The sequence below is a fragment of the Thermobia domestica genome, chromosome 9 (assembly GCF_964235325.1).
Source record: "Thermobia domestica chromosome 9, izTheDome1.hap1.1, whole genome shotgun sequence".
NCBI lineage: Eukaryota > Metazoa > Arthropoda > Insecta > Zygentoma > Lepismatidae > Thermobia > Thermobia domestica.
The window spans coordinates 64,838,808-64,863,074 of record NC_137462.1 but is presented as its reverse complement, the minus strand read 5'-3'; the positions used below and the strand labels follow the sequence as shown (position 1 = coordinate 64,863,074).

The window sequence follows — 24,267 nt, the reverse complement described above, 5'->3', positions numbered from 1 at the left end:
TTGCACGGACTAATTATATTAAGTGTTTTTAAGAAGTGTTCATGGTAATGCAAACTAATCGCATATTCTTAAGGCTAGTCTAAGTGCTTTCTGGAAATGTGTAAGCAACGTTCAAGTTTGTTTTCCCAACTCGTTACTACTCTTAGCTAAACCAATCCGTTAACGCTTGTTGTCTGAAATTTTTCGTAAATATATGTATATGAGTGAAAATGTATCACTCACACAAAAGGTATGTAAATATTTGAATGTATTTCGGAGTTTTAAAGTTTCTTTTAGTTAAAGAAAATTTACGTATAAATGTCTGTATTTTAGTGCTGTCGAAAATCGTCCACTGGGCTGTTTTCTAACTTAGCCGCTCATTATGTATCTTAATTAATGTGTAGTATGTTTTGGAGTGCAGTGTGTGTGTGAAACTTTTGGGTGGGCCTGAATGTTTTTGACGCACTGGTTCCCAGTCTTCAACTTACTACAACTAACTTGAAATTTTGAATTCTCAACTCGCCAATCTTTTAGGAGACGCCTCTAACTGCGTTTTTAATTTCCTACTTTTTCTCTCATTCGTCAAATTATTTTGCGTCCTCAATTCTATTTTATTCGTATCCGCCCATTTACGGTGCTCAAGCTTCGTTTTTCCCCAAAATACGTGATTTCTTTAAATTTCACAAGTTAACATCTAAAATTTTTATGGAAGTTCACCTGGAGATTTCTCGTCTGGTTCATGCTCTTGAACCAACTTACAAACCTATGTCAAAATTTTATCTAAGTTCTACGTGGAGACATCCAGACGGAAATGTGAGTTTAACAAATTCATAGAGATTATTTTGCACTACAATTCTATGCAGTTTGAGCAGGCTTTACATTTTTCTCCTCTTTCACAGAAATATGTTAAAATCTCTTCTGTTTCTTTGCTTGGGTTCATGAACGACCCTCTGTGTGGTCTCGTGTAGCTTCAGACGTTCAACGAGTATTAAGAGACAAAAGAAGGGTAGTTTAAATGTCCTTGCCGCAATAACAGGTATAGAAAATCAAAAGAAAACATCTTACTCTTGGATAGAAAAAGAAAATAAAGAATGCTATTACAGTTCCCTTTGCTTTTTAACACATAAAATGTAAAATGACATTCGCTAAAGTTGTTTTAATCATACGCATAATTGAATTAAAAGAATTTATTTAAAATCAAATAAAAATGAATGAGGCAATTGTCACAAAATGCGTTTTTAACTCCAGCCATTGAACAAGAATCCGTTTCACTGCTATTTCTATTGATAACCACCTAGTATGGGACACCTCCAGTGTTGCCAGATCTACTGATTTTGCAGGAGATCTCCTGCTTTTTCTACGTTCTCCTGATCTACTGCGAAAGAAAATGAAAAGTGAACAATCTCCTGCTTTTTCCTTACTTCGAGAAGTTGAAGAAATATTATTATTAATAATATTGAATTTTCAATATTTCCTCACATAAAAAGACGAAATTTCTAAGCTCTGTAGAGCATATAGTTATAGAGCTTTACTGTATATAATATGAATCCAAGGAATACAACTGTACGCCATTCTCTATATGCATTATGGTTAGCGTTTTTATGACTTTCTGTAAGATTTACAAGTAAGTGTTGTTTAAATTGGGACTTGGGCTGGAAGAGTGGCTTAGATCGTTTCTCCGCGATCGTCAGCAAGAAATCATCTTACGCCACGGTCACGTGTGACTGTACAATATAGCTACGTTATCGCTACGTGCATGAAAAGACATTTGCCCACTCCACTTTGCTCTTTCACTACGTTTTACTTCACAATTGTTTGTATCAAAAAATATTAATATAAATCGGGAGTTTTCACTTTCATTTGCTCAACGTATTTTAGTTCATCGGAAATGAATTCTGGATTGCTTGTTTTGATTACTGCCCTCTTAATAATGGCAAATTTTATTGCCCCCCCCCCCGGATTTACATTCAAACGCCACCACTGTATGTGTCTACTGCTTTCTCCTGTTTTTTTATCTTCGAATCTCCTGCTTTTCCAACTGACTGGTCTGGCAACACTGGACACCTGTAGAATTTTAAGTGGAGTAGACCCTTCATTTATAGCTCTGTACAGTTCTGTGTACACCTGTTTCCGGAGAGGTGATCGAACAAACCAATTATAAATTTCTGAAATCATAAACTCCAAATTTCTCAGGGGTGATTCGGAGGCCGCCGTGGACACAGCTAGTTGCACAGAATGACACACAACGAACTAACACGAGATGATTGATTTCTTTTTTAAAATTTGATACACACAATTGTTAACTCCTACCATGACATTAGCATTATCAGTCCCTAAATCGCATAGTTTCTTCAAATCAAGCCCGACATTTTTCAAAGCTACTTTTAGTACCTTCACAATTGAATTAGCATCAGCCGATCGTAGCTCGTATATTCCTTAGTAGGCACGACAGTAGAACGTGCATTAGAATAGTAAATGATACATAAACCTAGCTGTTTGACTACACCAATATCTGTTGATTCATCAAGAAGAATGCTATAGTCACTGTCACCAATGTCTTTCGGAAGGCTCTCCTTAAAGTATGGAGATAAAATATTCTTGATCATAGCACTACACTTACTACGATGTAAGTGTACCTCTTTCACTTGGAAAAGCTTTTGCACAATTCACTAAGATGGTCAATGCTTCTAATAGAACAATGACACGCGGTAAATAAAGCCAACCCTGCTTCGACTCGAGCAGTGTCAAAAGAAACGTTTGTCACCGGGAATTGTATTTTCTTTTGTCTATTTGAACTAAAATGTTCAGCTGCACTCACGTGTTTTTATATATAGTTTTGCTATGTGCTATAAGATCACAAAATTTTGCTTTCAAATTGCACTTGTAGTATTTGCACCGAGCTACTGTACGATCTTCCTCAACTTCCAACACCCAGTCTTTCAAATTTGGATCATTTAGCCAGTGTTTTCTAAATTTTTCAGAATAAATTGCTCTTGTTCGTCCCATTGTTACACCACACAATGACAATTGTAGTCAAGAAACACTTAAAGTATCACAAGTCTGCATAAACCGGAAAAAGAAACGACCGACCACAGAACTGTCAACTAACAACTATTAATTGACAGGAAGTGGTAACGGGAACAGAGTCCTCATTCGAACAAAATTAGGCCGTCTAGGATGCTTAATTCGGAACGATCATATCCAGTGAAGGAACGAAATGGACGAACATACGTCTCGATTAAACGGGATTGTCCCGTTGATTTCGAAAAAAGAGAACATTGCCACATACCACTTCTATAGTACACAGGTAATTCGCAAGCATCTGTAATACACTCGTACAGTACCTAGATAAGAAAAAAATAAAACAGTAACACATTTTATCAAAAAGTAACATGTTTTGAAATACGTTGCAAATATATTTTTTTAAAAAAACCTAGATTTCCCGCTGCTCCGCTGCCAGCCAATTTTCACCGCTAGACACGATCGTAAAACCACCAGATTCAGCGGGAAACCGCTGCCATTGGCAACACTGCACTCTTAACATCCTCACTCTTCTGCCTCTTGAAGCCAACTAACACGTCAAAACTTGTTCAAACTCGACACTGACTGTACCAAAGATTTAGGCTAAAGGGCTTACTAGTTGAAATGAATACAATATCGACAGGTGGCACTCTGCAACTACATTCACTGTACTTTTTGATCATACCTTGTATTATTTGCGAAAATTGGACTGATCTAAGTAAAACCTCCAATTTGATGGCCAGTAGCTCGGGAACACCGAAAATTTCCATTTGACTCCATTTGAAATGGCGATAGGTCTTACTAAGTTCAGTAGGCATATGAAATATTGTTAGGTTCAGATTTTGGTTCCCGGATTATTCTCCATTGAAGTTGAGGTAAGGAGAATATCATACGAAGCACGAAAAATTAAGTATAATATGTAAAATTAAACATAATTCTTGGAAAGTAGTATTGTTAGTCCAATTATATAATAATTATTAGTGTAATTAATTATAGGTCAATTCCGCGGTAAGTGACCCTACGAAGGGAAAATTTGAAGTTCACCTTGGCCTAGATAAATATTAAAATTAATTTTTAAGAATGTTGAATTTTTCATACATGAACAAGATGAAAACAACGTTGACCTGTAGATGGCTCTGGAGGTTGTAAAATATGGCCACTTTCATGTCGCAGAATATCGTACCTACATTTGGATTTTAACACAAAGTTTTTTCCTGCTAATTCCTGTAGGTAAGTGAAGATCGCGTATGGCATTTATTAAGATAATGTTTGTGTTTACATCAGTGACATTGTTTTGCACATAATTTAATAATAGCAAGAAAATTACAGTGATTGATTTATTCAAGTAGTCTGTCGTGTAAGTCACAAGAAAACATAAATAAGTTTATGTATTTATATACATAATTAAACAAAAAAGCTGTAATTCTAAATTTTCTTCATTTGGACAGACGGTAATCAAAGGCCGTGCAGAAAGTCCCGAAATAATATGTGTAACTCTTTTAAATACAAAATATAATATGTCATGTAAGTCACATTTCTTTCCTTGTCGTGTATTTCACATTATACGTGTCGTGTAAGTCACATTTTGTTGCAATGTTACCACATTGCCAATAGTAGCTAACTGCAGTAAAATATATAAACAATGAATTGATAACTCAATTAATGTATTAGGTGCCATGTTTAGTGTAAGAGAATGAAAGATAAGGAGGATAAAAGCAATATTATGCAGTATGGGTATAAAGTATACTTGACTGGAATATAAATGTAACAAATGAATGAAAAGTTAAACAATATGAATCAATGTGATCTAGAAAGAAGTTTAAAAAAAAGTGACAGGAAGTATCTACTGTCTCTGGAACAATGCCGGCATATGTGGTTCCGAAGTTTCTAGCTTCAGCTACTTTTAATACTGTAATTGGTTTTCTCGTACTCTTTCGTTATTTTGGAAACATGCTTGTAAATTGGTATTTATTGCCTTTAGGCATCTAAAGCTCAGCCCGGTATAGAACGGAGGTGGGCATGTAGGAAAGGATTCGTTCAGACCTATTGAATGGATATCACCTCGGCATTTACCTGGTGTGAATGAGGAACACCTCAGTCAGGATTGCCAGCTATGTTATAAACCCGCAACCTACCGAGCCAAATCTAGCACGCTACTACTCTGTCACGCTTCCTTGGTAGAAAACATGCGTATTCAAACGAAAATATGTAAGTCACAACGAAGTTTACTTTAAGATTATGAAATTAGGACATGTCAGATATGTAACACTCGTCTTTTCTATTGCATTTTCAGATATATCTAGTTCAGAAGCTGAATGGAAGCGGAAATAGAGAAGTTGCAAAGAATGATATTGCATCAAATGGATTTTAGTGGAAGTTACTGTTTTATGTACCAAGAAAAGATACAAACCGCTCACTGGATATCACACAGTTATACTATGTAAACTGCAATAATATATTTTCCTGAAGACAATGAAACCACAGAACATGATTCGTGCGTAATTATATCTGATTGTATGCATCAAGATATGTTTGCAGTTTCTTGTTTCAATTCTACACTTATGGAAGATTTTGAAGGGCGTCATCCGGTTTTCCGATCAACAATGTGAACTATCAGTCTGATGATGGTGTACAACATTATTCACTTTGCTCAATAACATTGCAGAAAGCTGAAATGTCTTGGCATTTTTCGGCTACGAACTATGGAAAAGGTTCTCAAAGACAAATTGATCCTCAATCTGCTTTAGAATTTATTGAGAGAGCACGCAAGTTATGTCCGAACATTAATGTAATATACTGTAGTAAAGAGTATTATTTCAAAAAATTTTGAGTTGATGCGCCAATGGAAACATCATAAGAAAGAAATATGTAATATTCCAAAAACACGAAACTTTCACTACTTTTATTGTTTCAGCGTATACTATTGAATGTTCTCTCATCTAAGATATTCCTTCACCACGAAGGAAGTTGATTTCATTCTAGAACAGTTCAATCGCGCATATGAAGGGAATAAACGCAGCGAAGAAGTGATGAAAATACCCTACTGGAGACAGGGTATTGGTACCCTTCGTCGGAAAAAGAACTACTAATAATTTGTTTCATGTCGAGAAAAGAATAAGAAGAACTGTATGTAACATTTCTTCGCCATTAACATCAAGATAAATTGGCCGCAACAGGAAGATTAGGCCTATGTTGCATTAACAGACGTCGATCACAGACATAAATTAGAATTTGACAAATTTTGCTCGAATAAAAGAACTCTTAACTTCTTGTTTTGTCTGTTACTTCCTTTTATCTCTCTAAATCATTAGTGCCACTCTGTCTGCCAGTAGATTTTGAAAGTGTAATTAAACGAAGACCTGATGTTAGACTTGTCGTGTAAGTCACAAATTTATGTCGTGTATGTCACGTTATATTTGTGGCATATATTTTAAAATAAATACAGAAAATATAATAATTTTCTTTTCGTCTTGTAGCTTGGTATCAGCTTAATATATACAAAAAGTTTTAGTTTCCTTGAAGCAATAGAAGAACAGAATTTTCAAATAGTTGACCGTTATTCAAAACACGATGTCTCCTACTGTCGTGTAAGTCACGAATATGTTTAGAGACTTGTTTCAGCCATTTTGTTTACATATTTAAAAGCTGCCAATAAAGATGAATGAAGGACTTATTGCGCCTTATTTATAACCTAAAACTTGCCCATGAAAATATCTTATAACTTTTCTAATACATAATATTTACTGCCGTCTGGCGTCTTTTGTCGTGTAAGTCACAAATGGAATTAGCCTATAATCATAATTATTGTAACCAAGAATTAAATTTACTTTAATTTTATTTTCAGCAATAACGAAAAGCTAAGAATTTTAACAATGAAGAATTTAAAGAGTAAAAAATTGTTTTGTTACGTACCTATGCTGAAATCTCAGACTTAAGAAATTAAATATATGTAACTGCAGTTCTATGAGGAACTGGGCAAAACTTTATAGTATGTAAAGTGTAATGACTTCATGGTTAGTGCATTAAAACAATTCATAATTAGTTTCAGCAGAAATACGTTTTTCTACGCTTAATCGGATTTTGAATTCTACAAGGTTGTGTCTGACGGAAAAATATATCTTGAGGTTCACCTAAAATTTGCATTTAATCGACGATCTTTTTCAGAGGATGGTGCAGGTGGAGAAACTGGGAGCGACGTGGAAGACGAGATTATTCTTCTTAAGCATTGCATTGTTATTGTTGCGATACGTACGAGTACTTGTCTAGTTTTGCCTTTACTATTGCAAAAGAAAAGAAAAAAAGATCCAATTTATGATATTTACAGACAGCAATTAGTTTCAGCTTATTCCTATGAAAGAAACTCATATACAAGTTAAATACATACAGTCGTAAAAGAGTCGTCCTTGGCTTGATATTTTGGTTACTTTATTATCTTTCATAATGTAGCTTCTCAATACTATAAGAAGACAATGCCTTATATCGATGTGTGCAAGTGAATATATGTGTTAGTCATATTTATCAGTCCTTGTACAGAGGCTGATCCGTTTATATGCAAACAACGTGGAGACAGCTACACCTGTCAAACATTAGGTTCACAGAGTAACAAAGCTGTATACACATGTTTATCGGTCTCTCAGCCAAATTTGAAATAGTAATAGGCAAAATTTTCACCCGGACAAAGGGACTTTTTGGCGCCCCCTAGTCCTAGCCTATATTTTACATTTTATTATAATGATTTTAATATTTTAAACCAATTTTTCAACCAATTTGAGAAAAATTGGCACTCAAATTCATGATGTAGGTATATTTAGCACTTAAAAATATACATATGATATCAATCACATCATGTTTTTTTATTATTATTATTTATGTACCGATATGTATAAACAAAAATAATATCGAACGGCATTTATTGAATACTATTTAATACTTATCGTGATATGATCCTGTTATATTGTAAATTGTTTTGTTCTATCAATAACATCAGGAATCATTATACCATACATTCAACTATGTAACAATCTATTTTAATAACGTGAAATACCAATAAATACATTTCACATAAGTTGAACGTGTTTTGCGCACAGCAATATAAACAACCCTTTTTATGTAGATCCTAGTAGTTGAAGTCCATAGTATTCAAAAAACGTATTTCATGAATTTGTACAAAAGCTGAACACTTTCACAAGATTAAAGGTTAATAACAGGTTTTATCAATTATTAAAAATCCTCCAACTTTCGTAACTTTGATAAGTAAGTAAGCCGTATCAAAGTCAATTTAGGGAACTTTATGAGAAAGCGTCCATATCTTTTTGTTCCATAAAAACAGTACCTTAAAATCTAGAATACCTTACACACACACAAAAAAAAAAAATTCACATTCATTGACTGGGAAAATTCACAAAGAACATGGCCTGCTATAATTAATACCAACTTCTCAACCACTCTTTCTTCTATATGCCATGTCTCCATTTGTCGATACAGTCTCCCTAGTACTATGAAACTCTCTTCTTCCATAGTAGAATGGAAAAAGAGGATATAATTGACGCTACTTTACAAGAATATAAATTAAAACTGTCATTAGAAAACACGTTACAAAATTTACTTTTTGTTGCTCGTTTTGGCACCCCCTGATCGTGGCACCCCGGGCAGTCGCCCTGTTTCCCGGCCCTTGGTCCGCCCGTGCTCTCAGCTGTTCATAACAGAATGAAGATTTCTAGTGGACAAACTGCAGCCGAAAAATAATATTTGTGGAAACGATACTTCATGGCTCCATCTGATGCAAATTTTAGCGTTTCTCGCATATTAGAACAATATGGGAACAATGGCTTTTTGGTAGGACAGGCAAGTGTTAATATTATTATTAAGCCTATGGACAGCAGCCTCTTCCACAACGCATACCACCAACAAAATCGCATCCAAAGAGGATGTCAGTGGAACTCACAAGACCTGTCCTATAGAAAATCCGAAATGAAGACCTCTGAGAGTCCATTACCACGACATATTAATGCCAAACCATGCGATTTATAAAAAGTTACGGTTGCAGATTGTCTGGAATGCCAGAGTAATGCGTTATCACCACGGTATATCGTGGTGCGAAAGAGCAAGGGGCGAAAGCTGTGAGAGTACCATGTATCTGGGGACCGTTCGAAATTTGTGTCAATAGACGAAGTATGAATATATATGAATGACTGTGAGAAAATTCGAGCCATACCTACAGAGTGTTTATGAAAAAAATCTATGTATCTTTGTTTGTCCGTGCAAAGAAAGTTTCTCGAAACGTTTTATGGTTGTTACTGGCTTTTGCTACAGAGGAAAGAGGAAGATTCGTAAGGTCATAAAAATGCCAAAAAAAATTAATGCCTCTTATTACCTAGAATAATGTCCTATTCAAAGTTTACACAGGAGAAATAGCAATATTGTATGATTATGGAAGTGGAGAGAACAAAGTTTCAAATCACAAAAGATAACCTTGCTGACCTTTTAGATGCTTCTACCGCCGCATAGCAGCTGAACTGGTATCCATACTATTCCGTTCGAGCTTCTTTCCGTTAAGAGTCCTATGCTAATCCCATGCATTACTGTGCTTTTAGATTAACCCAACGGCGCTTTTCATCATGTCTGGGTTCGACTCAGAAGCAGCCGAAATACCAGCTCTCCAGCATTAATGCAGAATTTTATACTTCATTAATACTCTTCACTACTCAGACTCAAACATTCATTTGATTGATTCCCGGTGTGACATCCCTTAATCAAGATATACCATATTCTGAATATTTCAAATACAATTTCACATTTATTCCTCTTCCAATGCGTGTTTTTTTTTAAAAAAAAAACAAAAAAAAACAAAGCCTATATAAAAAGAATTAAAACACTGTTTAGGTCCAGCGGTATATATTTTCTTTTATATTCTAAACGACAAGTTTTACAGATCGATGAAACTTTGATGATTCGCATAAGAGAAACATATAGTTTATCTTTTCAGTGATTTGGACGCGTTTGTATTCTGATGAGTCTTGTAATTACCTTTCAGTGGAATGTTTGATATAAACAGATACAAAGAACAAGCGAGAAAGAAAATTTTATTGAGTGAAAAGACAATGAGAAAGGATAGAATCGTGTTTGTTAGAATTACATTTGTAGCCTCGCAACTGCAACCCATGTATATAATGACGTTTTGTCTCCAGATCCTACCGGGTCACTCCGTATCATAGATTTGTTTAGGTCAACGGAGCATATCGGGTCGTGCTTCTGTGTAGGGCATCGGGTCTGGTGGGACATGTGTCTGACTGCCTGTGGGTCTTCCGAGCCAGGGTCACAAAGTTAGTGACCCACTTCATCTGTGACCCACTGGTATGTAGAACACACATAATTCATAATTATGAAGTTTAATTAAGGATAAGAAACAAAATATCAAGAAGACAATGGAAAGTAGGAGTTCAGTCTGTACTTGAAAATTAAACATAGTAGAATGTTTTTATAGCATCTTTCAACTTTTTACGTAATGGTAATATGTTGGAAATAAATTGGTTTGAAATGCAAGACAACTCACGTTCCATTTCGTAATTTTAAAACCGAAATATGGTTATTAATCTGAGCCAATGAAGTAAAACTCTTCAAGGTTGACTTTGAAGTTGTTGTTTCCACAACACTTTCTAGACTTTTTGAATAATCCATCAAATTTGGCATAGCGTTAGAAACTACCAAGAAAAAGGTTCTTACTCAAGATATTTTGATCCATGCTATTGTTGAGAAATGGTATCCCGAAGTCCGTTTCATATAATTAACATTTGAATTTACGCCATAAGCATTGAAGTAATTAATATATTTTGCTAAGGGACTATTGCCCCTTACTTCTGAGAATTGAAGCAATGACCACAATGACAATGGTATTCTAAGGGGGGGACAAGAATGTTATAGGGAGTTTACCTCCTTTATTACGTCTATGGCTGCAAGAGATATCTCAGTTGTGTCAATCTATTTGTGCGCGTTCTGACTGCATTATGGACTGTTTTAGGGCTAACTCTAGAATCCAATAACTTTGATTTTAATTGTAAACTTCTTAAAGTTAATTAATCATCTATTTGAATAGGTCGAATTGTCCTTGAATATTAAAAATATATTAATTAAACACTACTATGTAGCATCGATGTGATAAAACTAACTTTTACTGTTTGCTTAATTTGCAGCTCATTGGGCAACACTTTACTACTTCAATGGTCCAATAGCTCTGCTGCTGGTTTGCAACGTAATTTTCTTCGTCTCCACTGCATTGAAGATCCTGAAGATGAAGAAAGAAATGGCAATGCTGACTAACTTGGGAAGTCAGCGACATGATGACCAGGAAACTAATAAACAAAGGTAGTTAACTATATATATATTCAGACAGTTGGGCCGCACCTCTACCGTAATCGAAAGCAATTACTATTATAATGCTAACTAGGAGCTTATACGTGCCTTCACTGGACCCGAAATTTTGAATATGAGAATCAACATGACTCTTTTACCTATATCTAAACCACCTTTATTTTTTTAGTTAATTAATTTATTCGAGGAATTGATTTTCCGTTAAATATTCAATGTCTCCTGTTTTTTAAAGGATATCTCAGAATTTAACTTTCATTTTTTACGAAATAAGGGGCATTTAAATAGATTTGAAGAAGAAAAAAGTAAAAACAAAGATGGCTTCAGTATTTGATACCGTTAGTAGATCAGTGTGAAATTTGGGCTTGAAAATATGTGTTTGGAGGTCTTGAGAGCGCTGTAACCAACATATGAAGGTTTTCCACGTAACCTGAGAGAAATAGTTTCCTTTAAAGAACTTATGTTCCATTTGCAGGGACTTAATATCTCTCTAGAGAGAAAACAGTGTCACTGACCGCTTCATACTTAATTATTTCACACCACAATGTGTGTGGATACTACGAAAATTAATAAAATATCATGTAAAATGAATATAAATAAAACATAGGACTTTTAGGAAGCCGAATAATTCATCACATATACGTAGCCACGGGTTCAATCTTTAGTGAAGCCCTATATTAAATATGCTATACAAATTATAGCTTCCTGCCGGTTTAGCGAAGTTCTAAAAGGCTTATATCAAGTAGTAGTATAAAGTACATGTGAAGTACATTGCAAATACATCTTTTAACATTCGATTTTAGTTCGATTAAACATTTACTGATGCTACTGAATTAAAAGAAATTCCTTTTTACTTATTAAATGAATTTTAAAACAGAATATAAAGTAGAAAATTTACAAAACTTGTTTGTTATGATTGGGTAAGCTGTAACAAATTTTCATTTAATAAATGCTTTTCGCTTTATGAAAAATTTACAAAAAACAATATACAAAAGTAAGGAAGCCATTTATAGGTAGTTCGCTTTTGAGTGTTTTGACAGTATTTTGTATGCAGAAACATAAAAGTGTGTAAATACACAAAAACGTAGTATATGTTTAAAGTTGTATTGAATATCATTTTGACATGTAATTGATGTTTATGAGTGTATTTGTATTTTTCTTTCTAAATCACTTTTGAAAATATCTAGACAATGATTCCGAGAATTGTAAATACCTAAGGATTAGCAATCTCACCGTCCGTCGGAAACGGAATCAAAGATTAACTTATCCAGAACATTTCCTATTTGTTCTTCATTCGCTTTGATTTATTCGTTTATTACTACATAGAGAAAGTAAAACTCATTTTAGAACTAAATATTCAGAGAAACATTTTATGATTATCAGCGAAGTACCGCAAAATAAGACAATTGACAACAACTTTCAGTTTACAAGGGTTCATAATTTCATTGCAAGATGGCAAGCAAACAATATTTTCCTTTAGGTGCATGGGAAGCGTAGCCCGAATACATTTCCAATGCAACCAACAATCGACCACCACACATGAGAGATACATACTTATCATCCTCAGATAGACTTAGGCTTCGTACAGTTGCATTAAAATGGTACCTCGAATTCTCCCCAGGCTTAGGATCAAAAGTTTTTTTTTTCTTTTTTAAGAAAACAGTGCTCCACTTGTGCACAGAAAAAAAAATGTAGGTGGCTACCTTAAAACTTAAAAAGATAGGTTACATGCGTAATTCCTGTAGTTTTTGGACTTAACGTACAGCAGACGTACGAGTGAAAACGCATGTTTTATAATACTTTCTGTATAAGTGTTCCATCTATACGTACTTTCCGTATGAAACAATGTAGGCAGTCAGGATCTCACATACAAATGGACGTATATAACATATAGCTGACGAAGGTAACATAAGTATATGCATGTGATATACGGAAAAGTGTTAGATGTCAGACATCCTGCAACGGCATGATGTAACATCTAAAGGCAGTGCCTATGTAGCATACGGATAACTGATTTCTATAGTAAGCAAGAGGATACCGTATATTTGTACAATATATCGCTGTCCGGAGAATGGATTTTTCTCTGTGTGGGAACAAACACGTAGTCCCAGATTCGGAACTAGAGTGTCGAAAATCATGGGGAAATACATTCGAATATGAGGAAGCGTGGAGCTGGTAATTCATAGCCTCGTACAGAGTTACATCTACGTTTTCCAAAAATGCATATTTCAGCAATGTGTAATAGGTGGATTCCAGAGAGAGTATAAGGGATCCCCAGACATGCTTAGAGGGAAAGGTGGGTCCAAAGTAAGCAAAATGAAAGCTTTGGTAGTACCGGAATGCGTTGGCTGGAAGCCGATATCGTTTCTAGAGGCAAAATAAGGAACATTTTGGAGAACTGTGCATGGATGTATAACAACATGAGGGACGACAATTTAACGATTCCGACTGTGGATTTTCGTATCCCGCGGTTATAACAGTTATACTTACACCTGGAAGGACACCTGATCATTTCGGTAACCAACATGAAAGGTCCCGTGTTGCATGTGGGCGTTATAGGTAGTAATATACGGTGATTGATGGTATCACCCGTTGTCTTGTAATCAAGAGGTCCCGGGTTTGATTCCAAGGCGAAGAAGTGGATCGAAGACAATGGCAAATTGTAGGTGTTGTCCTTATACGTAGTCACCTTCGTACTGAGAAAGGATGTAAAACCTCATCATAAGGGATGTAGTAACAAAGATACGAAAATCGCAACTCACAATAGTGATCATAGTGATTGCGTTTGCGACTGTCATGGGAACATACAAAAATGAATGAAGATAAATCTCAAACACCTATGCTGATACATATTTTGTATTTCAGTGTTATTATATCGTATAACAGAGTGGTGCAGATAAACATGCAATAGTCATATACAGTATTTCAAAGTAGAATTCATCCGAGCATCTTTTGATTTCAAGAAGAGTGATACCACCATCCTCCACTGTCTACTTTGTGACTGCTTTCTAAACAGTGTGTACTCAATTTACTACCCAATTTCTACTCGATCATTCTGTGGTAATCTCATATGTTCCTATCTGAAAGAGGTTCGAGGAAGAGAGATTATTTTCAGTATAGATTGTACATATGTTCCGAGACATGCCCATGGACTCTTCAATGATACTGTAAATAATGGTTCTGATCATGTGCAATCCGTTTAAGACACTCTGGTACATGGCCAGCATACATGACCAGCAATACCGCAAGTCATATTTCCTGTTACTACTTACAATGCCCACATGCACCGCGGGACCTTTATATTGGTTATCGAAATAAGTCTGTCTGTTGTAACAGAGGAAAGCCACGGAAACCCTCAGTTGAAATCAGGGTTGATTGATTTAAATCAAAATGATTTAAATTATGATTCAAATCGGATGATTTTTTTAAAAATAAAAAAAAACAATGATTTAAATCAACTTTTATATTGCTTAAAATAAATAGATCTGATCATTTTTGGACACTAACCGAGTATCAACCTGAAACTAGCATCAATCCATAATTTGTGATAGTAAGATCTTAATAATGCAAGTTTAAATAAAATATCTAACTTTTTAGATTAATGCTCCATGAAGTTTTGAAATATCCTTAATTTATGTACGCGAAACTTGAGGAGAAAGCTTGAATCTAGTTAACATTCAATACTCACAATTTTTAGTTAAGAATTTTACATATCGCGGTATTATATATCATAGCCTTTTTACTATAGTTGAAATGCCTTCATACTTATACAGTATATATACCAATATTAACGTACTGAATAGTTTGAAATTAATTTTTAGCATAGTACCTACCTCAAGCTAGGTTTTTATCGAATCACCTTGATTAAAATATGTGTTTCAAGTAAAAAGAAGATTTTAAATTTATTCCACAAATGTAATGTCTCAAGAGACTCTCAAGGTAGGAAGATAAAACTCAATATATAAGCTCAACATTAAAGGTAATTTGACACGTTCCCGCGGTTTCGAAAATTCCGCCTGTAAGGGAACAGGGGGAAATTTCTATAATTGTTCCTTCCACATTCAAATCGACATTGTCTGTCTCATCATCACGAGAAAATGTCTGAACCGTTTGAAATTAATCTTTTGAATATAACATTTGGCTTGAGCCAGGATTTTATGATATCACTTACGTAAATGAATATCATAAGGGAAGAGGAGTGTTTACAAAGTATGCCAACAATACAGCATCTCACGAGTTCCCTACGTTTGGAAGCTGAAACTTCATTTATAAACTCTCAGGAAAAATAAGTGGACACGTGATCTAGCGTTTTACAAAATTCTGCCTTTCTTAGGTAAGAAGGAGAAAATTTCTATAATGCTCTTCTTATATGAAAATAGCATTACTGTTTTCACTCCTAATCACGGGGAAACACCTGAACTGTTTGAAGTGAATATTTGAACATTGCACCTAACTCGAGCTGGGTTTTTATCACGTCATTTTCATTATGTAGTCGGGCACATTTAGGGGGAGGGAACCGTACCATGTGGTATAAAGATTTTTCTTTGTTTTTTATTTTAAAATAGAATGTCCTTTTTTAAGATTCCATTGATGCCACCTTCGCATTCTTGGGCAATTTTCAATATTACGTCATATAATGACGTCACTGCTTCACATCTCTAACTTACATAGTAAACGCTAATAGATGAGTTAAAATCTCTGTAACACAGCAATCATACAAAGTAAAAAGACAATATTTAGCAGGATACATCTAGTCAGACATTTACACGATTTGGAACATTTGAGCTCCTTCATGGCTAGCACCTAAGTGTTAGCGTACGCGTCTCGGCGTAGGAGACCCGGTTTGATTCCCGGTGGAAGCTCATGTGGTTCGGGTTCCACGTTAATCAGTAGGTCCATGACTCATATAGCCTCGCTGCTGCTGAACGGGACGTTAAACTCAAAGTCAAATGAACTCAATTTGGAACATTTTGGTGACCATTCCTAGTATGTGAACAATATAGTGACGTCACATCTTTGGAAAAATAGAAAAATAATCATTTAAAAAAAGCATACTTTAATAATTCGCTGTGAACAAAATATGTAACAAATTGGACCAAACCAAAGGAGATTGCAAGAACGCCGACGTTTGGGAGCTGATTCCTGACACTAAGATAAGACAAAAAGTATAGACCAACCTGGGTGCACAAATGCTTTCTTTCGGAGTTATAGATTGCCGAAAACATGAAAAAATGAACTTTAAAGGTCCATAGCTCCAAAACTAAGGGACCTACCGTAGTCGGGTCAAGACTTCGCGTAAGAACTAGCATGTGCTCTATCCAAATATCCATGTTTTAGAATCCTAAAGTACTCATGCAACAATTTTTCTAGAGGTAGTTATTGAGTACTTCAAATTATGTACCTGTAACCAAACTCCCTTTATAAAAATTGTATATAAAAATTATATTTACAATAGGTTGTGCATGTCAGTTTTTCGCCTTTACAGCTACAGTTACTGCGATTACGGCTGACACAACTGCAAGCAACGAATTCAATGAGTTCAGGTGACCTATGATGTCAATGCCCGTAATCGGGCAAACAAGTATTCTCACGTACATCCCAACCATGCATGGCCAAATTTATATTTGGCTGATTTTGTTTATGTGCTGCTTTGGGCTCGTTTTAAATGTTCATTCAAAGATTTGTCCTTCGGAGGTCAAAGTTTTCAAATTAGTGAAAGTATCTTTCTTCGATACGAATAACTGATACCGTAGTTGGTTCATTGGAGTGTCTTCTTTGCCTCCATACAAAAGAACAAACAATCGTCTACCTATTTGAATTAGGTCATCTTCATTAGCGTCGGTTTCGGTACAAACCAAAGTTGCGCATCCTGAATTTTCATGGTCACTATATCGTCTCCAAAGAACTCAATTATATCTTTAATCACTCTGGAAGAAGTAGTTTGGGATACATATTGTATAATTCGTACAGTTCAATAGAAGTCCGCATGAGAGATGGATCGTTTAGCATCTTTTCAACAACAAACGATAAAGCTGAATTCGTGGACTTCGTGGACTGAGAAAATATTCTCCTTTGCTTATTAGCACTTTCTATGTTTCGTTTACTTACAAAAGTACATCGACAATTCACGTGATATACTGCATCTACTGTGTGTAAATCAGCTGTAGCTCCTTGTAGTCTTATCCGTACTTCTTCAGCCTCACACCTCGTTTATCGCATATCTTTAGTTGCTCCTCTTTCAGTGGTTTTCCTGGTGGTAATTGTTGAACGAAATTGATAATAAGAGCGCCATTCCTGTGGATGTTTAGGATCACGTTCTCCACACTCTTCCCGCAAAATACATACTGTTTCTAAAACTCGAAGGATGACATTGATGACCTTCTTTTACTTGGTATAGGCAGTGAATTCTTTTGTGATTTGTCGAGATTTACTCTCTTTTGAGCACGTGTAATTTGATGTTTAGACGTATATGTAGATACACAGGTCCTATGGCATCTGATTGAAGAATTTGGATCATTTAGAAGAAGACATTCTAATCTAGAATGGTCATCTTGCTTATGTTTATTTGCTTCAATAATAAAGAGAATCCTCTGTTATCCAACAGTTACCAATTGTTCGTCCTTGCCAGAATCGAAAAAGCAATTAGACACCATCAGCCACATGTAAAATAATATTTTTTAAAAAACATTTAAAAACTGTACATTGCTTATATACAACTATTTAAAAATATCTCATTGGCTGCAGAGATATTTACATACTGTAAGGATATAAATCAAGAAATATTATTTTTTCTGAAATTCTAGTAGTCAATATAAGTTTCAGGAGATCGCGTTTGCCATACCTATCAGTCTCCTCTTTCTTAAAGGAGAATCGGGAGATAAGTTTAGGAATTGCTAATCATTAAAACAAACGGTACATAAATATTACTTTCCGCAGTGAAATTGTCATTAGTGATAACACACTGAAAATAGCGCAACGCTGGCAGGATGACTTCATTCGGAATATGAAAGGAAACGTTCCAATCCATACGAGAAAAAAAAAAAAGAACACAACATATCAGCGTAACACAAACACCCTTATCCCACTTCTTATCTTTGTAGACATTTTACTGTAGTGCTTTCATAAGTCAGGAATATTTATTTTATATTTTTCTTTGCCATTTTCTTTAGTTTGGTCCAATTTGTTTGCATACTTTGTTCATAGCAAATTATTAAAGTGCATTTTTAAATGAATATTTTTCCAAAATTGTAACCTTACTATATTGTTCCCATACCAGAAATGGTCACCAAACTGTTCCAAATTGTGGAAAAGTTTGACTACATGTACCCTGCCAAAAATGGTCTTTTTATTGTGTATGGTTGTTGTGTTACTGAGATTTTAACTCATCCATCAGTGTTTCCTGCGTAATTCACTCCTGTGAAATAGTGACGTGATTTATGAGGTAATACTGAAAATTGTCCAAAGATGTCAAGATGGCATCAATCGGAATTTGAAAGAGAACATTCCATTTCATAATAAAATGCAAAGAAAAAAGGCTTTATACCATGTGGTACGGTATAGCGAATTTTACCATTGTTATCTTCTCGACTAATAATGCGTGTCCTAGGGAGGAACAAAAGTTAAACAAGTACGCCAAAAATTAAGTATCTTACGATCCTCTTATGTTAGGGAGATGGAACTCGGTATACAACCTCTTCATTGAAAATAAATTGTCACGCGCACCAAAAACAGTTGGATCGATTAAACTGAATAGTTAACACTTAGGTTGACTTGGGTGTTTATCATTAGTCCTATACTTTGAAATGTGTTTTCTAAGGATAGAAGCACTCGATATATATATGCAAACAATAAACTTGAAATAAATTTTTGAAGATTTCGGTGGAATTGGACTTGGATTATTTCGTTTCGATTCAAATACGCATCCCAAAACATTGGGAAACGGGGTTCAAATATACCTTTGAAATATTTGCCATAAACCTATTCTCCTGTGCTAAGAACGAGCATTTCAACTAGTTGTTAATAAATAGAAAGAAAGCGAAAAAAAATATTAAAAAGAAAGAAACCATTGTTGATTAGAAACACCTTAGTATTATAATATCTTACGTACATATTGTACTATTGTTTGTCATGCTGAGTGCAGATAACTTGAAATCAATTATTTATATTCATGTACATTTCATGCGGATATGCAAGTTCACCTTGATTAATTTTACAGCTTTAAAACAAAAGATACTGATAGTCTATTCATAATTATTAAATTATGATAAAAGGAGTATAAACAAATCTATTGAATTTATAAATGAAACACTTTGAGTAGCTATATATATATATATATATATATATATATATATATATATATATATATATATATATATATATATATATATACTTGCTGTGTAGCACAATGCAAAGTTTTTGTAGTTTGCATAATGGTAACATAATCTAGCATATATTACATATTTTGCTTTGGTTGCTTACTGTTTAAAATGGTTTAAAAGAAAAATTAAGATTATATTTTATCTTTCTTAGTCCAATCATTGTGAATTGAATTCGCAAGATCACGGTGACGGCGCACGCTCTTAGATGTCGCGTGAACAATAATGAACTGCTAAAGTTACGGAGTTTTTTATAACATGTCTTTCGGTTTGATGTTTTGCTTTCATGTAAAACATATTTTTAAAATACTCTGCCATTTGAGAAGTATAGCATATGTGACTTTTCAAAGCACATTGACATGCTAGGAAAATTTGACAAATGTTATTTCAATGTATGTTTGATGCATATCTTAACAGGTTCTTAATTTCAGATTTAACTTGTATTTGAAGTTGTTCGTCGTCATGGGAATGAACTGGATCATGGAAATTCTATCTTGGGCGATTGGTGGACCTGTCTACATCTGGTACGTAACGGATATAGGTAACACGTTACAAGGAGTTCTAATATTTGTCATATTTATTTGCAAACCTAGGATGAGACGGTTACTGCGGGAAAAATTTTGTTCTGATAGAACTGTGCCGAGTTCAACACCAAGAAATTCAAATCCGTTGAATTCATGGCCAACGAATACTAGTCCTTGAAGCACAGTAGAACCTGTAATTGTTAACCAGTAGACTAAAGAAGTTCATATTTTAGAGAAGTCGAACCATTTTCAGTACAATTTTCTGGGAAGTTTATATACAATAATATTTACCACCACAGTGAAAATTGCGTTGCAATTAATGTAATCAGTGTTTTCAGAAGATGCAGAATTTGTTTGAGGTATGTATTTCTTTTGATAATACAAATTCGAGTAAATCCAATCATATGTTTCCACTTATACTTTATGTAAAAGAGTATTTAAATTCAAACTTCGCTTTGTGGTTTGCTTAACTGTTCTAACAGTGCTTCAGTTTATTGTATTAGTGGCTCTGTATATTACGCAAAATATAGAATTTATATTGATAGGAGGATATTCGTAAGTCATCGTATTATGTATTAAATGTAATTATTTTAACATTTGATTATTAGTGTCGTGTTTTGTTTTTATAGGCATTTTAAATATAGTGTAAATTTGTCATTGTTTAACTTGAAAACGCATCCGTGGCTATTACTGTGAGAAGTCATCTGGTTACTACCATCTACATCTCTCGCATTTTCTTGTAAATATTTTGTTCATGCAAAAAAGAATGTTATTACTCGATATGGTAAATTTCATAATAATTTATTCGTTATAGCAAATAAGTAACTTAAGGTGAAAATATTACACGTAGTTAAGACTATCGAATATCAACAAGATCAGACGTTCCGGTATTCTCTTGACTTTTAATTAACTTACGGTTACCAATTTCTAACAATGACGCCAAATGTCGAACTATTCTGTACCTAAGAAGAGGTAGTGGTATTGTTACACAATTAAGGAGTTTGATAGAAAAGAGAATCAAGGGAATAGTGCATTTTCTCGATCATTTGTACAAATCGATTTGTTCATATTTTATGTACTACACATTCTACATATATGCTAGACAGCAAGAATTTCTTCTGAGAGATACTTAATTACTATTCGATTAACTAAAGGAGTCGTTTGTGGTTAATGTGTGTGAGCATATATATTTATTTACTGTAGTCAAAATAGTTTTCTTACGGAATGGTTTATTTTTCAGTGTTACGGTTTTTCAAAGATAAATATATATGCAACAGCTTCGGAAGTGTAAAAATATTGATCACGTTTAAGTCTCTATATTACGTTCTTATATTTTCATCTTCATCTTTTAAAAATTACTTTTTCAGATTTATGCCCATCTTACATCAAAATACTACATAATTACGTCAGGTTTTTTCACATGAAAATACTCATGTTTTAGTGTACGATGTTTTCTTCTCGAGGGTAACTGCTTAACCACTATTATGTATTAACAAGTAAATGTAACTATTGTTTCTTATTGCAGATTCAACTATGCAATATATTTGTGTATCTCCTGAGGAGAAACTTGAATAGTATAACAAATATTTTTTTTCGAGAATGTTTTATTGAACATACGTAATTTTAGTTACTTTGGGTGAACCAAATAACAAATTATGATTTATATATTGTAATAGTATAATTTTTGTGTTTTAATAAATAGGCTAGTCAATGGTGTTAATTTATGTCTTTATTCTTGAATTCGTGACCAGGTTTGGGGTTAAGAAAACATAATTCCCACTAAGTATTCAAAAATAATAATAATCTATATATTACAATCAATAAGTAGTATGTTTAGTAAGACTTTATCACGAGGATACCAAAATCAGATTGATATAGCTACCTCATATTTAATGTACGTTGTTGTGTTTATTTCTTCTTATTGTAGTGGAGAATGAACAAGGATTGTTACTGTTAAAATTTTAAGATTACGTGGAATGGTTAGCGTCAAATGTAATTAACACGCTACATCATGCAAACATAAGAAGTTTTTTGAATGAGTATATTATGTAGAAGATACCTCCTATGTTAAGGTGAGAAAACACTTTTTATATTCCTTCTACCTTAAATGAACTAGGTATTGTACTGGATATCACATTATGTTGTCATTATACTTTATATAGATTGTTTTATAAATTATAATTTTTACGCAATTGGTTATAATGCTAGCTATGGTTGTATTGTTTGAAATAATTTTATTTACTGTATTTTTTATAATTTTAATGTCTGAAACGAATAATTATTGAAAAAAGGATAACAAGATATTATTTTTCAATATTAGTACTACTGGCATTGCACTTATCTTACCAACATAAAAAAGATTCTTCATATCATTAAATATTCAAACCTTAGAAATTATTTTAAATATGACTTATAACTCGAAATTGATATTTCAAATTTAAGAGCGGATATCAGCAAAGTAGTTATAAATAAATACCAGTAGTCTCTGCGGTAAAGTATAATTATTACATGTTTTTAATTTTATGATTTTAATATGCCATTCCGCAATTAAAACATTGTTTCTTAAATTATGATCGTTCTAATATGTACAGGAGTCCTATTACATGTCAGTCTTGACAAAATTTGGAATTGTAACTCTACGCAAAAGATGCAATAAAAAATTATAACTGCTATATTTATTATTGTAAAATTAAAAGCAAATTTTGCTCTTCATTGACACAAACCGATAAGTAATCAGATTTCAGGAGAGGACACATACTTGTAGATTGACTAAACGGTGTTGGATCTGAAGTTCCAAAAAGTAGACATTTTTCTAAATTAAGCGATCAGCGTTTAGAATAAAAGTTAAAAATCTATATATTTTATGTGTTGATTGATTGTTATACTTTCATGGAGGTGTTAGTACCGAAATTATTAGTCCTCGTTACAATAAGATTAATGTAATTTCATGTACTAATATCATACGATAGTATTTAAAACAATAAGTGAAACAGAAACAGGTATCAAAACTCTTTCATGTACAAAAAAATTCTTGTGATGTAAAAACTAAGAAACCTTTAAAATATACCATGGCATATCAACTATTTATTTCACACTTCTCAAAGGTGATAATAAGTAATAATACATAATTACTCTGTATTATATACCATTTACATAATATTGCATTTATAGCATTTACGCAAATGCTATTTATGATTAGTAAGATATAGGATTTTCAAATTACTTTTTTTTATTACTGTAGTTCATTCATTGTTTGTAAAATATAAATTATTTAAAGAAACATATTGGAAACAATCGCAAATATAAGCTAATAAGTAGCAAACATAAACAACGAATTGCCAATTTAACAAATGTTGTCTTACTTTTCGCAATAAAAATACTTTAACACTGTATTATTTGTAATTAAATACAACTCTAAAACATCAGTATATACGTGTTTATATTTATTGTAGAATTAAGAGAAAACAACACTTCCTTCATCGACCGTTGTGCAGCAAGGAATATAAGAAAAGAAGAACGTCACAGGTTTGTTGAATCAAATACAATTCATAAACGACTGCACCAAAAACTTTTTGAAAATGATGCGTAAATAGATAACTAAAAATCCCAGTGCTTAGCTTTTGAAATCTACTAATCGACATTTTTTCTTGAAAAGTGAAACACGTGCAGATATTCAAACAATAATGTTGCTATAGAAAATATGTATATTTCTTGAAATAGTAAGGTATCGATTGTTAAAATTTACTATTAAAAGATACTATTATGCATGCTTTATAAAGCAGAAACATGTAGCTAGCAAATAGATCTATCACGCAGACACTTACATATTTGATCTTTGAGATTGATTTTGCTAATACTTTGATATTGAAATATTATTGTAACACTGCGTGTAAAATAAAATTAGAAGTCTGGCAATGCACATCTGCAAATACAATTAAAAGTCTAATATGCATCAAGTAGCAAATAACACGAAGTTTACTCGTAGAACTAAACAAAGTTTTATT

General features: G+C 33.6%; 1 protein-coding gene across 1 annotated transcript in view; it reads left to right on the top strand.

Annotated features, from left to right (window-relative positions):
- Positions 1 to 22,527, top strand: part of LOC145660852 (G-protein coupled receptor Mth2-like) — an 82,862-nt gene extending 60,335 nt beyond the window's left edge. The window contains exons 5-6 of the mRNA XM_081726276.1: positions 11,190 to 11,361; positions 20,171 to 22,527. Coding sequence (XP_081582402.1) covers positions 11,190 to 11,361; positions 20,171 to 20,441 — 443 coding nt within the window. The 3' untranslated portion in view covers positions 20,442 to 22,527. The remainder of the gene's footprint in view (positions 1 to 11,189; positions 11,362 to 20,170) is intronic.
- Positions 22,528 to 24,267: the final 1,740 nt, after the last annotated feature.